Source organism: Mizuhopecten yessoensis, unplaced genomic scaffold, assembly GCF_002113885.1.
Source record: "Mizuhopecten yessoensis strain PY_sf001 unplaced genomic scaffold, ASM211388v2 scaffold8131, whole genome shotgun sequence".
In the NCBI taxonomy this organism is placed as follows: Eukaryota; Metazoa; Mollusca; class Bivalvia; order Pectinida; family Pectinidae; genus Mizuhopecten; species Mizuhopecten yessoensis.
Genome location: NW_018407394.1, coordinates 1,210,857 through 1,228,997, shown reverse-complemented (window position 1 = coordinate 1,228,997; position 18,141 = coordinate 1,210,857). Strand labels below are relative to the sequence as shown.

Sequence of the window (18,141 nt, the reverse complement as noted above, 5' to 3'; positions counted from 1 at the left end):
TTGCCGAAAAGAATATTCTCGACATTTAAGGGATGGTGTGTCAACATCTAGAGAATGTGTTGACTGAGAGTAATACATTTTCACCGTGTTCAACACTAAATATAACGGAACATATACATTGAAAAACTATAAAACACGTTTAGTGAATTTTGTTCAATATTTATACTATCCATTTGTCCTCATGTCCGCAACATAATTTCCCGCAATCCGGTTCCAATCTTTGTGAACATACATTCTCGTATTGTGCTAGACTGAAATAAATTTTCTGTTCAAAGTAGCACGGATCTTATACATCGATCATCTCTGCACGATTCTCAAACGACATCATGCACGCTAGTACATTAGACATATGTGTTCCCCAACCAGTGATGGTTGGTTTTCATGTCTCGAGTTATTCAATTAAAGCACGGACTTAGATAATCTAATTCCGTGATTAAAGGCACAAGGTTTACCGAATTCTTATAGGAACTTAAGTAACTAGGCAGTAGCTGTTAGTTTTCACACATAACTTCAATCATTTAAATCCCAATATTTCAGTTTCACAGCCGACTAAAGTGTAGGTTTGGTCTAGTAGTTTCAGCTTTTGCCTGAAATATGCTGCTTATAATGTTAGTCAACCATAATCAGATGGTGGGCTATTCAAATCACTGTGTCAATTCTTAAACGATTCTTGTTTTTTCATATCGTATTGGTACTGGAGGGATTCTCAAATTTCATATGCAAGTTCTCCTTGGTCCCTAGTTGTGCATGGTTATTTTTGAGACCGATTAGATAAACAAAATGGCCGATAGCCGGCCGTCTTAGATTTTTACCCTAAAAAGTACTAGAGGGATCTTTCCTAAATTTAATAGGTAGGTACCTCTTGCATGTTTGCTTTTGAAATTGATTGGAAAAACAGAATGGCCGATCGACTGACATATTGGATTTTGACAGTAAATGTTTGTTATTGCTTTTTCTTCGAAAGTAATGGAGGGAACTTTTTAAATTCATTTGGTTGTTTACTTTTGAAACTTATAGAAACAAGAGGCCCAGAGGGCCTATCGCTCACCTGGAAATCAAAGTAATCATGGCAAAATATTCTCCAAATAAGATCCAAAGGAATGGGCAAGACCCCAAGGACAATCCTTGTATCCTATCTGTATCAGATTTTTCATGCCCAGCAATTTTATGTATGGTTATGGGATGGGGATCTCAACTGTTTCCAAGGTGCGATTCAGAAACTATGTCCCTAGGGTTGTGGCCAGACCCGAGGATCAATTATAATATCATGACTGCATTTGTCTCTTTATGCCCAACAGTTGTATATATAGTTTTGGGATAGGGATCTTAACCGTTTCAAAGTTATGACCCAGGGGTTAAGTCTCCAAGGGTGGGGCAGACTCTGGAATCAATTCTTATAACGACTGCATTGTGCGGCGTTTCTGAAAAAGCTGTCCGACACCGACCTTCGTCTCTTTATGCCCAGCATTTGTATGTACAGTTTTGGGGTGGGGATCTCAACCGTTTCCAAGCAATAAACTATTTTTGGCCCCACCCTTCAGCCAAGGGGTCAGCCCCACTACTTGTACAATTTGAATCCCTGCCTCCCATAAATGCTTCCAACCAAATATGATGATATCCAGTGCATAGTTCTACAGAAGAAGTCATTCTAGCAATTTAGCCAAATTTCCCCCCTTTGGCCCCACCCCTCAGCCCCCTGGGGAGTCAGCCCCACCATTTGTTCAATTTGAATCCGCATTACCTAGGGATGCTTCCAGTAAAATATGGTTGATGTCCATCTTTTAGTTGTAAAGAAGTCGCTCGAAGCAATATAGCCAAATAACCTTTTGGCCCCGCCCCATCAGCCCCCTTGGGGGTCAGCCCCATCATTTGTACAATTTTGAATCGCCACTACCTAGGGATGCCTCCAGTAAATATGGTTGATTTCCATCTCTTGGTTCCAGAGGAGAAGTATAGCCAAATTGATCCCTTTTGGCCCCGCCCCTCTGTCCCCTGGGGGGTCAGCCCCACCATTTGTACAATTTTGAATTGCCACTACCTAGGGATGCTTCCAGTAAAATATGGTTGATTTCCATCTCTTAGTTCCAGAGGAGAAGTAGCTTAAAGCAATATATAACCAAATTGATCCCTTTTGGCCCCGCCTCTCAGCCCCCTGGGGAGTCAGCCCCACTTCTTGTACAATTTTTAATCTCCGCCTCCCATGAATGCTTCTGACCAAATATGATTGATATCCATTGTACAGTCCTACAGAAGTTGTTTATAGCAATATAGCCAAATTGTCCCCTTTTGGCCCCGCACCTCAGCCCCTGGGGGGGTTAACCCTACCATTTGTATAATTTTGAATCCATACCACATAGGGATGCTTTCGGTCGATTTGGTTAAATACCAATCAGTGGTTAAGAAGAAGAAGTCGTTTGAAGAAAATGTTGACATATGGACGTACGGACGCCGGACGCCACGGTATGGCATAAGCTCACCTTGATCCTATGGACCAGGTGAGCTAAAAAAGGCCGACAGGCGGCCATCTTGGATTTTTACATTTAAGTTATGCTATTCCTATTACCAGGTACTCAGAGCATACCAGAAGGATCTTTCTCAAATTTTATATGCATGTTCCCTCTTGGTCCCTTTGTAAAAACATCCCTGGCTATAAGGAGAATACCCAGGTACATCACTCATTGATGTAACACTTCTAATTATGTAAGAACTACAAACTTTTAGCATTTTACATATAGTTATGGAATTCTTATACATTAATATTTGCCAGAAATAACATATGATATGACTGGTTTAAGTTAATGTACAAGATGCCCGTTTAGGATTTCCAACATTGGACTGGATAATAACATTTGTAAGGAAAACGAAGAGCAAGAAGGTAAAAGATCATCTTTTGTAGAGACCTGATAAAGATCCTTTGATGGTCGGTGCCAAGATCCTTCTAGGATCTCTTGTTATAGTCAGATAGAAAAAACCCAGTAATTTCCTGATCCTGATTTTTTTTTATTTCCTCTTACATAAAAGTTTCATTTGTTCATTACATTCAACTTTGTTTATCCAATTGCACAGATCTAAGTATATTCCAGTTGTTTTCCTTCCCTCTAGTACTTCACTCGGTCCCAGCGCCATATTGACCCGTCGTCAGTAACAGCCAGGAGTGTGCTGCCATCTAGTGTGAATGCTGTCTGACGTATGGCTGTGATACACTTGTTGTGACTCAACACTGTACATCTGACAATTAAAATCACGCAAAAATGTTACTGCACCGAAAACAATTGTCTTAACGTTTTTTGGTGGTTTTGGAGAAAATTCATGGAAACTGTAAATGGATAAAATTTCTATCAGAAGGGCAAAAACGTTCACATGGTTTTGTTTATTTTGCATGTATTTTTCAGGTTAAGATAATAAATCCTCAGCGAAATATAATTACTATACAATACACAATTTTGAGGTCGTTAAAGTCCATCAAAAGGGCAGGAGGAGCCAAGTTCATTGTTTCTTTATCCTTCACAAGGAAATACAGTTTAATCTTACTGAATGCTGCCAATACATTTTAGATATAATGGGTGGCTTGTGTTGACATGGCAGCACAAATTCATAAAGAAAACTTACAACATATTTCTGACTGGTAATTATAATGTGTTAAATAATTTTGATGAGAATGCTAGTTAAGTGTAAAGATGAGGACGGTTACAAACTATAAAGGTTAGGAGGGTAACTATGTGTGAAGGTTAGGAGGGTTACTATGTATGAAGGTTAGGAGGGTAACTATGTGTGAAGGTTAGGAGGGTTACTATGTATGAAGGTTAGGAGGGTTACTATGTGTGAAGGTTAGGAGGGTTACTATGTGTTAAGGTTAGGAGGGTTACTATGTGTTAAGGTTAGGAGGGTAACTATGAGTGAAGGAGAGGAGGGTTACTATGTATGAAGGTTAGGAGGGTTACTATGTATGAAGGTTAGAAGGGTTACTATGTATGAAGGTTAGGAGGGTAACTATGAGTGAAGGAGAGGAGGGTTACTATGTGTGAAGGTTAGGAAGGTTACTATGTGTGAAGGTTAGGAAGGTAACTATGAGTGAAGGAGAGGAGGGTTACTATGTGTGAAGGAGAGGAGGGTTACTATGTGTAAAGGTTAGACGGGTTACTATGTGTGAAGGTTAGGAGGGTTACTATGTGTGAAGGTTAGGAGGGTAACTATGAGTGAAGGAGAGGAGGGTTACTATGTGTGAAGGTTAGGAGGGTTGCTATGTGTAAAGGTTAGGAGGGTTACTATGTGTGAAGGTTAGGAGGGTTACTATGTGTGAAGGTTAGGAGGGTTACTATGTGTGAAGGTTAGGAGGGTTACTATGTGTGAAGGTGAGGAGGGTTACGATGTGTAAAGGTGAGGAGGGTTACTATGTGTAAAGGAGAGGAGGGTTACTATGTGTGAAGGTTAGGAGGGTTACTATGTATGAAGGTTAGGAGGGTTACGATGTGTTAAGGTTAGGAGGGTTACTATGCGTGAAGGTTAGGAGGGTTACTATGTATAAAGGTTAGGAGGGTTACTATGTGTAAAGGTTAGGAGGGTTACTATGTGTTAAGATGAGGAGGGTTACTATGTGTAAAGATGAAGAGGGTTACTATGTGTGAAGGTAAGGAGGGTTACTATGTGTGAAGGTTTAGAGGGTTACTATGTGTAAAGGTTAGAAGGGTAACTATGTGTTAAGATGAGGAGGGTTACTATGTGTTAAGATGATGAGGGTTACTATGTGTTAAGATGATGAGGGTTACTTTGTGTTAAGATGAGAAGGGTTACTTATGGTAAAGATGAGGAGGGTTACTATGTGTTAAGATGAGGAGGGTTACTATGTGTAAGATGAGGAGGGTTACTGTGTGTGAAGGCGAGGAGGGTTACTATGTGAATAGATGAGGAAGGTTAATATGTGAACAGATGAGGAGGGGTACTAACTGTAAGGTGGATAAGGGTTACTGGGTGTGAAGGCGAGGAGGGTTACTATGTGAATAGATGAGGAGGGTTACTATGTGTTAAGGTGAGGAGGGTTACTATGTTTTAAGATGATGAGGGTTACTATGTTTTAAGATGATGAGGGTTACTATGTGTTAAGGTGAGGAGGGTTACTATGTGTGAAGGTGAGGAGGGTTACTATGTGTACAAATGAGGAGGGTTACTAATTGTAAAGATGAAGAGGGTTACTATGTGTGAAGGTGAGGAGGGTTACTATGTGTTAAGATGAGGAGGGTTACTATGTGTGAAGGTGAGGAGGGTTACTATGTGAACAGATGTGAAGAGTTACTGCCAGTAAAGAGAAGGAGGGTTACTTTTTTTAATGATGAGGAGGGTTACTGCCTGTAAAGGTGAGAAGATTTACAACCTCTAAAGATGAAGAGGGTTACAAAGTTTAAAGATTAGAAGGGTACTACCTGTAAAGATGAAGAGGGTTACAAAGTTTAAAGATTAGAAGGGTACTACCTGTAAAGAGGAGGAGTGTTAAAAGTGTAATGATGAGAAGATTACTAAGTATAAAGATAGAGAGGTTTACCTGGCTGCTGTAGGATCCTCGGTGTCAATATCCCACACATATATCCTTCCCACCTGGTTACCAAGGGCAATCACCTGCACACAGAAGTTATAAGGCATTGTTTAAAACATTTTAATCAATGCTGATGTGACAAAGTAGCTTGAATCAAATAGTTAGTAGCTCCTTCCTCAGTAGGGCTCTATCTCATTAAATGTGAAGATGTCTTCCAAAGGTTTTTATACTACATGTAAAGTCTGGTAACTTCATGAAGTCATTGGAGATGAGTAAGGAAAAGTTATCATATGTAGCAAATACCGGCCCTTATCATGAGTTTGAATGGACCCAAGAGTGTTCCACAACACTGCAAGTGTCCAAACATGATAATTACATCTTGAAGATTTCATGAAAAAATCTTATTATAATTTGGACAAGCATTTTACTAGTTTGACATTTTAACACTTGTCATGACCTCAACCTTACTGATATGGACTATACATGTCTATACATTTCTGGGTCTAAAATCACAAATTAAGCCCATTGTATGAGTATGAGGTTTTCATAAATTATCTAAAATTATTGTAGAATTACATTCCTGTTTTAGAATAGAATTGTTTTAACTTACATATTTGACTTTGTGCAGTGCAGAACATAGCTAATACATAAAATGTAAAAAAAAAAAAAGAGGCTAGATTTATCTAAGAATGTCAAGTAACATTAAAGTTCGTAAAAAAGTCACTGTTGCTTTCAATATATTTTAAATCTTGTATTAAGCCATCTCTCTTGAAATGTAATTACAATACAGAAATAATTCAGCTTACAATTGATTAATACAATGGATATGTTCATTGAATTACCTAGAATTATATCAGGTTCCACACTTCACCATACTATCTGGTAATTTTATTGGACAACTTTTTAGCTAATAGGGCTTTGGGGACTGGGACTGGTGGAACGTGATCCTGCTGACTTTAATGAGCTGGTCATTAATTCTGTGGCAGGGAGACACAAATTGTAGAGGTGTAGCCGACACTGTCAGCCTTATCTTACTAACCGCTGGTCAATCTTAATTGGCTAATCACCATATCAGTATGCAAATTTATGCTGTGTGGTCACTTAACACTCTAGAAGGCTATACAAGGGTAGAAGTGTTGAAACTTGACAAATTGTTTCTAACAAGGACCGCTGTTGTTATAGCTTTAATATACATGTCATTACCCCTTAGTATGCCCCCTTACACCCCAAACACACTCTCTAAAACCAGTCTCTCTACTTCCATACACACAATTACACATTATAATGATATGGGCTTCAATTTGGAATTAATTATTGAATAAAGATAATCGGAGGAAGTCGAGTCGTGGACATATTTGCTCCGGCTACGCCCCTCCCTACCAAACCAATGCCTATTTTCAGACAATTGTGTGGCTTTGCTGTGTGGGCATTCTGACAGTAACAAACATTTTGTCACTTTAAAAATGTGACATTTCCGATAAAATCAAATGCAAAAATCAGCAAGTTCTTGAGACACTTTGAAAAGACTTTGTAAAAAGTCGCAGAAGAGGCTGTGTTGTTACAATGGTATTATGACAATGAGTCGGCCAATATAGGTTCTAGTGGATTAATACTTGTGACGGATAACACTGGAAACATGGCAGGTAAGGGAACATGGACGGCATTGTTCATAGTTCTGATGACTCATGTCACTTATGGATATACATGTCATTCCGGCTGTGTCTGTGCTAATAATTTCACCGTGGTTACCTGTACAAAACTACAGATGTTGAAGGTAAACAATCTCCCTCCACACACAAAAGATCTCAGCATCACCAAAAGTAACGTGGGACCCGTGTTCAACTACTCTCTCTCCCCCTTAGTGGAGTTAGAACTCATAGACCTGTCACAGAACAGCCTCACAGAAATAGCGGGAGAAGTTTTACGCCATCTTGGACGTGTAAAAAGATTGAGTTTCCGCGGCAACCGACTACATCGTCTTTTTGATGATGTCTTCATGCACACAACTAACTTACAATTCCTGGATCTCAGTCATAACAGTTTTTCTGTTATTCCTGATGTGCCTTTCAGATTTCTTCACAATCTGAAAGTTTTGAATTTGAGTTTCAATCACCTAACAACACCTGTTCTAGGACTAAGATTCCAAGTAATGATAAATATGGAGCTTTTAGATTTTACTGGAAACAATTTCCATACAATTCCAGCAAAGACTTTTGAAATGACACAGAACTGGAATGATGCCATACAAATTACCCTGAATTTTTCTTTTTGTGGTATTCATAGTATTGAAGAAGGAGCATTTGATGATTTGAGAAAACTCAGGACACTTCTACTGACTGGAAATTCTCATTTAACTTCAGAAAATTTGACTTCAACTTTCAACTCCTCTGATTTTTCAAGCTTGGTTTCGCTGAATTTATCAAAGATGAACTTAACAGACATTGGGAATATCCTTGCAGCACTTCAGATGGCTCCACTTGCGGAGCTTTTCCTGTCTCACAACAAACTAACCAACATTCCTCATACATTATCTGACTACCACGCCAATCTCAAGGTCCTCAAAGCTCACCACAACAAGATCACAGAAATTGGAACATCTTTGACCCAAATACTGACCTTAACTCACCTTGACCTTTCATACAACAAGATTGCAAGTGTGGACTCAACATTTGGTGGAAACCTTGTCAACTTACACACTTTAATTTTGTCAAACAATACAATTGGTGATGATATGATTGTAGTAACAAGCATGGCTTCTCTAGAACATCTAGATCTCAGCAACAATCAGATTTCAGTTTTTGGAATTCCAGACTCACTTACAAATTTACAGATTCTGTTCCTCGCCGGAAACAGTATAAGTGAACTCAACCAGCTGATGGGTCTCAACAGCTTGTTAGAATTTGACATCAGTCGCAACCAACTTTCGGAACTCAAAGCTTTTCTTTTTCCAGATTCTTCAAATATACAGAGGGCAAATTTTAGCGGAAACGTTATTTCCGAGGCAAACCATCAATCTTTCCGACGAAATACCCCTATCATCATAGATATTTCGTTTAACAAACTGCAACAAATCTCAAATTTGGGATGGGAAGAAGCAGAAGAGGTTCACCTTCAGGCAAATCTCATATCGGAAATGGACAGGAACACATTTTATGGATTATATGGAGTAAAGTATCTGGACTTAAGTCATAACATGCTGACAGGTTTTGATGCAGATGGGTTTGTGTATTTAAGGAATATAACTGAACTCATTATGAACAACAACGATCTTATGGATTCCAAATCTTTACGAACCGCTTTGTCGGCTTTGTCTAAACTTGAGAAGCTTGATATCAGTCACAATAATTATACAATGTTCCCCTCAAACATGTTAAAGAAAAATAAACTCCTTCGCAGTTTAAAAGTGAATGACAATAAGGTGTTGACGTTTCAACCCGATTTATTTAATCGTTTAGCCCATCTGGTGGAAATCGACTTGTCCAACAACATTTTCCGCTGCGATTGTGCATTACTGGATTTCAGGGATTGGTTAAGGAAAACCAAGGTTTTAGTGATACATCGCTTAAATACAAGCTATATGTGTGAAGGACCATCTGACAGAAAAGGTATGTGGGTTGTCAATTACAGTGTGGGAAAGTTTGAATGCCAGCAAACCCTCTTGTACATCATCATTTTTTCGTCAGTCGGGGCTGTGCTGATGTTAGTTATCGTCATTGGAATACTTGTGTTCAAGGGTTATTACCAATGGCGAAAAAAATTGAGAAACAGTCAACGTGATTACACCATCGAATATGAATCGGTCAGCAGCCGTCCCCCAGTCTTAGAGGGGAAAAGACCAATTATACGTAACAAGCCAAATGTGTATATGAATGGTGGTCATCTATCTAAGCAAATATCTAGAGATAGTTTAGATTTCGAGGTAGAAAACTTGATGAGGAAAAGACAGAAAAAGGACAGGATGTTTAACGGTTACGTAGGAATACCACTAGTTGGACTAGCAAAGGAGAAAGACGAGACGAAAACAAAAAAGAAGAAAAAATCTAAACAAAAGGAGAAGCCCAAACAGAAAACAAGTGAAAAGTCAAAACTGACCAAAGGGAAAAAAAGACAACTTGAGAAGATTAGAGGACAGTCACAGAGAGATTTTCTTAAGGAAATAATGTTAAAGAACATGAAACGAGATGCTGCCCAGAGATATGCTCAGAAAATGAACCGCTATCATGAAGGAAGGAATGACCTCATGGTAAGTAGTATGGTGCCATATTTTTACGATAGGCATGGGGTTCGACATTCCACAGCAAACATGCTTTCAAGGAGTCGCCATCAAGACATTCAAGGTCACGGTGATGTCATCAGGGTACCCCGACCCATCCCCAGGCCACGCCCTAGACATTCCCACAGTGTCCCTGACATGTACGGCTACGTTAACTCAATACGACGTGGAAAATACCCTCTTAATCCCCAAGTCCAAGTTGTTAATCACCATGGTAACAGACATCTGAACCCAAGCTCTCAGGACCTTGCTTCCTCTAGACGACGATACAGGTCTCTAGGAAACCTTCGACCTATGGCAGAAAGTTATGGTCATGGTCAAGGTCGATCCCATCATCAGAGTGAAACAGACTTGTATCGTAACCGAGACAACATATTTTTGCCGGCACGCTATGATGATGTGAAGTATCATACTATCAGTGCAAGGTCATCAAGAGGTCAGTTTGGCAGTAGGTCAGAATGGATATAAGAAAATGGATTTATTTCACACAATTTCAATTATTTCACTTCATAACTGTAATGCATGTACTTTACAGTGCTTTAGTGTTTTGGGATTAAACTTCTGCGATTTAGTGTGTAGACGGCATATTCGCACATTTCAAACAGTACCAATTATATAGGGAATGTTGTTTGTGCTATGCACTAGTGCTTTTATGTGATAGACCCAACAGTGGAAATATATAAACCATACAGCAGAAATAAACCTAACTAACAGTGATAAACCTTACACCCAAGATGCCGGTATAACTGTGGTCACTTTTGTGATTTCCCACAAAACTAAGAAGCATGCAGCCAGTTTGACTTCCTGTCCAGCGGAAACATTGCTATTTTGTACAAATGGCTTTAGTCGTGCTCATTATAATACAAACCACATTTGACATTTCTACACGTTTTATCAAAAGCCACAAAAGATAAGTGTATCAGGCATCTATTAACGGGGCCACCAGTGAACAAAACCCGTAAGGTGGGAATAAATCAAAACGAAAAAGGTAGATGTATCTCTGTATTGCTCTCAAACTTATTATTGTCTTTAATGAAGAAAAAGTGAAATTGATATAAATTACAACCCAAGTACTGGTCACCAATGGGTGTTTGTGGTCACTAGTGTGACCAATGAAGATGCCACTTTGTGATCTGCATATATATATTTACAGTATACCAGGAATTTTTTTGGCTGCAGTTTTATTTTCCCATTTTTCTCCCTCCATAATGAGGGCGAATTTATCATAACAGCAAATAGAACTAAGCATTAGCCAAATAAACATAATTATAAATATGTGAAGGGCAAGATCAACACCGAGTGAAACATGATTTCATGGGCGCAGGGCGAAATTTTGACTGGGCGAAAATTTCCTGTATAAAAAACGTATGTGATCAATGTACATTTGCTAACATATCAAATGAGTAAGCTGGTGTACCAGATACACTATGGACCTTACTCGTATTGATCTGTATTCTAATATCTTTTCTTTATAGTGGCAGTGTTGTAATTTTGCTATAATATAAAAACAGTTTAATCATGTCATCAATATTCATTATCAATGCCGGATATTGGCCTTTAACAATTTCTGGCAGGGATTATAATTTTACAAAAATATGCTTCAAAATACAAAGTTTACACCCTTCTTAAATAGGGCTAAATCATTAGAATGACAGCAAGATACTGTGTTTACCAAGAAACGATAATTTGCTGTGAACTCAAAATACTGAATACCATGAACTAGACATACTGAATTTAGCAAAAATAACAGTGAATTGAAAAGCACTGAATACAACACCATTTACTGTGAACTGAAAGACTGAATTATGCATTAAGCATAAATGAAGATATTGAATTTAGCACCATCTTCTGAAACTTAATATAAATTTAGCACCATTTTCTGCTAACTTGATATACTGAATTAACACCATCTACTGTGAACTTGAAGTATTGAATTTAGCACCATTAACTGTGAACCATAGGTATAAAATACATGTATAGCAATATTTACCATGAATTAGATATACTGAATTTACCACCATTTATTTTTGAAATTGAGATACTGAATTTTGCATCATTTAGTGTGATTTGGAGGTATCAAATATAGCAATATTTAATATATACAAGGATATTATAAGTGACTGTATTTATGCCACTGATTACAGATTTGACGTCATAATGTAAATATATTTCACAATGACCATTTCATTTTATGCAGAAGATATTATCATAATAGATGTAGCCTCACATAAATCAACGTTCAACCAATATTTATGACTGTAAAATGTGTTTCAATTTGTATTAATATGTATAGGAATAATTTGTATATATATAAATGTTTCATGTAACAGTGGATCCTCGTTTTTGTGTTGATAATATATGTTTATTTGAATTGCGAACTTAGTCTACTAAGCTGTAAATGAGTATGTTGTTGGGCAGTGCTAGAATTGTCGAATGCTACAAAGTGTAGCTTTGAGCTCCGAAATGGCAGCACTGGCTGTATGCTCCCCAGGGAGTTGAGAAAGGTATTGGCTTGTTGCAAAGGCCCTATAACCATGGATAATAATTTGTGAACCGCTTTGAGACGACCTACAAACTAGGTTGTGATAAAGCAGTATATAAGAACCTCAAATTATTATTTTCTTATGAACAAAAAACCCACCAGCTTTTGCTTCTGCTATCCATTCTTGATGCTTTACCTACGGTTTTCACTAATATAACAAAATCAGATGGCTTCTGTATATAACCTTGTCAAAATATTAAAAAATAAAAAGAAGATTTTTGTACCCTTAGTTTTTGAGAGCCTGAATGTTGGAAACACCAAAAAAGTTTTTGGCCAAATCTTGTATTTATATCAATATTTCTATCATCCTACTGAACATTTACTTGAACGTTTCCATTAATTGTTCCAATTTTATGCTAATATTTCAATTGTAACTTGTCTGGTATTAATCCTGTGTGATATGTTCTATCAATAATTTTCTTTCCATTTTGCAAAAGCAAGTAAAAAAATAGAAAATATTTAAAAAAAAACAAACAGGATTTATTTTAGTTTCAAATGGTAGCAATGGTCAAATAGCAGTTAACACTGTAGATATTTAATGTAAAGACCTGCTTTCAGGTATGAACTCATTCACCCCTGAAGACACATTTGAACTCTTCCAATTCATAGGTTGGAATAGTTCATTATGAAATTTCATGGGTGAATGAGTTAAAACTTTTTTCTTTCTAGATAAGTATGAACAAAAATTGACAAAAAAAGACATGAAGGCTATATGCTAGCAACAGAAAAAAAATATTTGAAAGTCATTTGAGTTGCAGCAGTGTCATGACAAAATCACATCAACTCATTCACCTCCTGAAGACACATTTGAACTCTTCCAGTTCAAAGGTTGGAATAGTTCATTATTAAATTTCAGGGGTGAATGAGTTAATCAAAACTATTTAATATATTAGACATTCGTTGTTAAAGATTCAGATTAACATATTAGGAGAAACTTGAGCAATAGATTACACTTTTTTCTTCTTTTACAAAAATCACCCCAATACATTCTAAAATAAATAATCATCTTCGCTAGTAAATTATAAGATCTTGTTAATCACCATGACAGTTAAATAAAAATCAAACAAGATGGGTGAGAATTAACTAACAATGGAGCTGGATACAAGTGGTTTATGTACCGGTAGGCGTGGAGCAAGGCTAATTAAGGTCTTATCCACTGCTAGCGTGCCTTCACTTCTAAATAAAGGACTGGTATCACTGAGTATGTTACCATAATTGTAGATATGATGCCACACCCCTCATTATTTCACAGGTTTACTGATATCTATATCATTATATTACCCTGGGGTATATCTAAAGAAATGTTGAGGGCCATGCCATTTGAACAATGTTTATCTGTCATTCCAACATTGATTAAGTATTCGAACCTAAAATAGAATCCCGTTTACTACGTGTATGGGATATATAGTACATATTGTATGTTGGAAATATTCTCAATATTGAGAAAGCTATTTGTAACAAGAGCCCTACAGGGCCTTTATCATTGACCTGATTAAATTTATCTTAACTAAAAAGAATATGTAAAAATTTGCCTTGCAGTATGAAGCAATGGCGGTCATTGTTGATTTCTTACAAACAATAACATTACATTGGACAGGGTCAGATTTTTAGAGGTCATCGAGTGTAAGTTTAGAAGAAGTTAGAAATGTGTCAACCAATTAGAGGTCAAAGTTGTCATTTCATTTGATTAAGAAAACTACAATATTAGTTATCTCTGGGTTAGGAGGGGTCTACGGGCTCATAGACCCCGTCTGGTTTTTATAGATTATAAATTTGTGACAACAAAACACTTATAACAATGATGTAGCCTTAGAATAGATAGCCATTTACCATTTTTTTGTCTACATATGATTAGTTTTAAGTTCGAATAGTGCCAGAAAACGTAATTCAAACTCAAATGTTAGTGTTTTGATAACGTTTTAAAAAAATGGTGCGACGACTCTGCATTCTGTTTTGGACTATAGGAATAAATTTACACTATAGAAATACTTTTTGTCATCTAAATTCTTAAGGTCATTATAAAATGTTAATATGCAGACAAAAAAATATTCATTTGAAATGTAGGATACTGCAAAATTCAAGCCTTGATCCGATTAGGGTCCTGGTGATGATGGTTTGGTGATCCGATTTGGGTCACCTTATTTGACTGCTACCAAAATAGCCCCTACCGGACATCTTTTTGGCAACATTTTGGACAATACACAACCATCTTTGTAATTAGCACCCTAGTGGCACCCCTCATTGCCTGTTTCGTTAAATTTGCTGTCAATTAAGTAGGCTATTTTATCCTGTGAATGATTGGCACACCTCGAACGCTTGTGTGTGTCGGACGCCATCTTTGTTATTATGAAGAGGGATTCTAGTTTCAGTGATCTCCCCTCGCACATGCTTTTGTAGACACCAGCAGAGCAGGGTCTATAGAAATATAGACCCCAGCAAGATATCCAATCAGAACACTGATTAAGGGGCATGACATGATTATGATCATACTGTGTTCGGTCAGTATAACCATGATGTTTATCTCTGGTTTTCATTTATTCAAAACTTTTGGTCAGAACTATGAAAGCAGGTTTGTCACACTTGTACGTGTCTGGATGACAGTTCAGAAGAAGTCAAGAAAGTCTTGGCCAATCAGAGAACAGGGTGGCCATTTTCGATTTTAAATGAGCCTGAAAATAACTTTTAAATCAACCCAAAAAGTAACAAGCAAATTCATGGAATTTATATCCCCTCTTGCAGGACATATTGCATAATATAATACGGAACTTGGTTGAAACATCTAAACAATATCTACAGCATTTATCACACGAAAACCAAAGAGTGCCCGAGATGGTTGGAAAGACATAGGAACACAAACATTGTTATCAAGTTTGAAGGAATTTGGTTAATATTTGCAAGAGTTATAAAGCGGAAACTGCAAATAATGACGTTTTCCTTTATTCAAGGGGCCATAACTCCGCAAAATGGGGTCCGCTGAAAATGGTCATCGAAATTGGCCGAGCCCTTAAGGCATTAAACCTTGTGACCAAGTTTGAAGAGAATCAGTTGATATTTGTTGAAGTTATGGCACGGAAACAAAACGCAGCAGATAATGACATTTTTCGTTATTCAAGGGGCCATAACTCTGCAAAATTGGGTCTGCTGAAAGTGGTCATTGCACTTGGCCAAGCCCATCAGGCTTTTTAACCCTGTGACCAAATTTGAAGAAAATCTGTTAACATTTGTTGTAGTTATGGCACAGAAACGAAACGCAGCAGATAATGATGTTTTTCATTATTCTAGGGGCCATAACTCCATCAAATGGGGGTCCGCTTAAAGTGGTCATTGAACTTGGCTGAGCCCTTAAGGCATTTAACCCGGTGACCAAGGTTGAAGAAAATCGGTTAACATTTGTTTATGTTATGGCATGGAAACAAAACGCAGCAGGTAATGACGTTTTTCGTTATTCAAGGAACCATAACTCCGTCAAATGGGATCCGCTTAAAGTGGTCATCAAACTTGGCCGAGCCCTTAAAAAGACATTTAACCCTGTGACCAAGTTTGAAGAAAATCGGTTAACATTTGTTGAGGTTATTGCACGGAAATGAAGCGTGACAGACAGACAGACAGACGGACAAACCCAAATTAATATCCCCTGTTTCGGTGAAAGCGGGGGATAATAACACTTAAGAGAAAACGATGAGATTATCATTTGCAACTAGCTTTATGTTTGGAAAATGAACAGATTTTTTTCCCCTTGGTCGAGGTATATTTATACCTAATTCAGGTGCAATCTGTCCAGTTAAGGAAAATGTTACCATGTCATCAGTTACTACATGTAGTAAAATCTCATTAAAGTTTTACTCAGGTTTTTTTTTTACTAGAAATTTTTCTTATATATAGAACATGAAGCAACCTAATAAACTTCATTCTGACATGATAAGAGCTTATGCTTTTGCTAGCATTCAACAACTTATGTCATGAGCTGTTTCTAGTACAAAATCGAACAATAAAACAACCTTATCATATCAAATTTATTTGTTTTTGATCTGAGAAAAAAAAAAAAGAATAGAGAAATACATTGTGCATGGTCTTTCGCTTCTAACAGTTAATTCATATTTAATAAAAAAATGTAGGAGCATAGCTGTGACTTTGAGTAACAAAATGTGCTGTGTTAATAGTGTAGGGGGGGATTCCCAGAGTGCGAAATGACGTCAGAGAAACAATGGATTAATATAGGCAGCCAATGGGTGGTGTTGTATGCGAAGGTTGTCCATACTTTGCAGAAATCATATATTTCTTCAGCTATGACTATATTTATTTCAAAATTATGAATTAAGACTGGGGTTCAGATTTGGATATGAAAAGAAATATTCAAAATGGTGTAGGATGCTAATGGTAAACGTAACAGAAAAACTGAAATATCAAATTCATCGGGATGCAATTTCCCATTGACTGCAAAAATATTTTTCAAAAAAACTTGAAAAATGAAAAAGTGAAAAAATTGTTGACCTTTGACCCGACAGGAAGGATTTTAATTGGACATTTTTTCTAATAACATGTCATCAAAAAGGTCAGCTCCAAGGATATCTTAATTTTTTTTAATTACATCATCATGAATGCTATAGAATGAATGGTTTTTGAGTTATGGCCATTTGAAGATTAACATATGACATCATGGTGGCCATATTAGATTTTTGACGTACTTGAAAATATTTCAATAACATCTTTCAATTATGACCAATAATATATCTCAAAGACTTTGAAAATGTCTGCTACCAATCAGTGGCAATAAAATTATGGCAGAAGAATAATAGTTCAAAGAAAAAGCAGTGGAACAAAAACAATAGTTTTTTTCACATTGGTGTAAAGTCCTAAATATATAGGCTCTTACATGAGTTTCCATTTCATATGAGATTTATGAAACGAGTCTTAAGAATTTTTCATTTTAACAAGCCTCTGGAGAGCTAGAATGAAAAATTAGTGACTAGTTTCATAAATTTCATATGAAATGAAAATGAGTGCAAGATTCTTTTTATCACATAATCAAGATTTGTGGCATTTATTCCTGTAAAACAACAATTTTCTTGCAACCTTGAAATGTAAAAAGCTGACAGTTTGACTCCAGTACATAATTCTGTGACGTCATTTACTTGTCCTAGGCGTGACGTCACAATTGAAACATTTCAAACTTACAACCAATCACAGGGCTGACAGGTCATATGACATGTATATATTCACTGCATGACAGTACATAATGTGATAAAAATGTACTCCCAAGATATTCGCTGTTCACTCACATCAAGGTGTATCAGCCATTTTCTAGGTTTGTGTTCTATAATCTTGGTAAGTGAATAGATGTGATATATAATTTGACTATGGGAAGCCATTAAACAACTGCTTCATTACATCATAGACAATCCTATCAGATAGGTTTTTTAACGTCTTAACAGAGCAAGATCAGACCCAATTTGCTGTGACGAAAGTTCAGATGTACCTTTATCAACGTTACGTTTTGAAAATCCTCCAAAACTACAAAATACTTTTCTGTGTACTTTAACTGTAATTCTCTGCTAAAAACTGACCCGAATTGTTCACCGTATTTGATAGTTTGGTCTGGGTTTTTTTTATGTTTTACGTCCTATGAACAGCTATGGTCATTTAAGGACATGCCATGTTTTGATTGTGGAGAAAAGCTTGAGTTCCTGGAGAAAAACCACCAACCTATGGCCAGTACCTAGCGACTGCCCCACGTAGGTTTCGAACCAGCGACCCAGTGGTGGAGGCCTAGTGGTAGCAGAATGTTAGACGCCTTAACCA

The 18,141-nt window shown here is 37.1% G+C and overlaps 2 protein-coding genes across 2 annotated transcripts in view; one reads left to right on the top strand and one right to left on the bottom strand.

The window, feature by feature from the left end:
- Positions 1 to 2,985: 2,985 nt before the first annotated feature.
- LOC110455098 (polycomb protein EED-like) overlaps positions 2,986 to 18,141 on the bottom strand; it is a 29,895-nt gene continuing 14,739 nt past the window's right edge. Inside the window, exons 12-13 of the mRNA XM_021505039.1 lie at positions 5,537 to 5,610; positions 2,986 to 3,228 (exon numbers count right to left, since the gene is read on the bottom strand). Coding sequence (XP_021360714.1) covers positions 3,099 to 3,228; positions 5,537 to 5,610 — 204 coding nt within the window. The 3' untranslated portion in view covers positions 2,986 to 3,098. The remainder of the gene's footprint in view (positions 3,229 to 5,536; positions 5,611 to 18,141) is intronic.
- LOC110455097 (toll-like receptor 4) lies at positions 6,879 to 11,009 on the top strand. The gene has a single exon (XM_021505038.1). The coding sequence runs from the start codon at positions 7,164 to 7,166 to the stop codon at positions 10,266 to 10,268; it is 3,105 nt and encodes a 1,034-aa protein (XP_021360713.1). The 5' UTR covers positions 6,879 to 7,163; the 3' UTR covers positions 10,269 to 11,009.

Excerpts from the sequence above, each read along its gene's own strand:
- LOC110455097 (XM_021505038.1), top strand. The coding sequence starts at position 7,164 with ATGGCAGGTAAGGGAACATGGACGGCATTGTTCATAGTTCTGATGACT.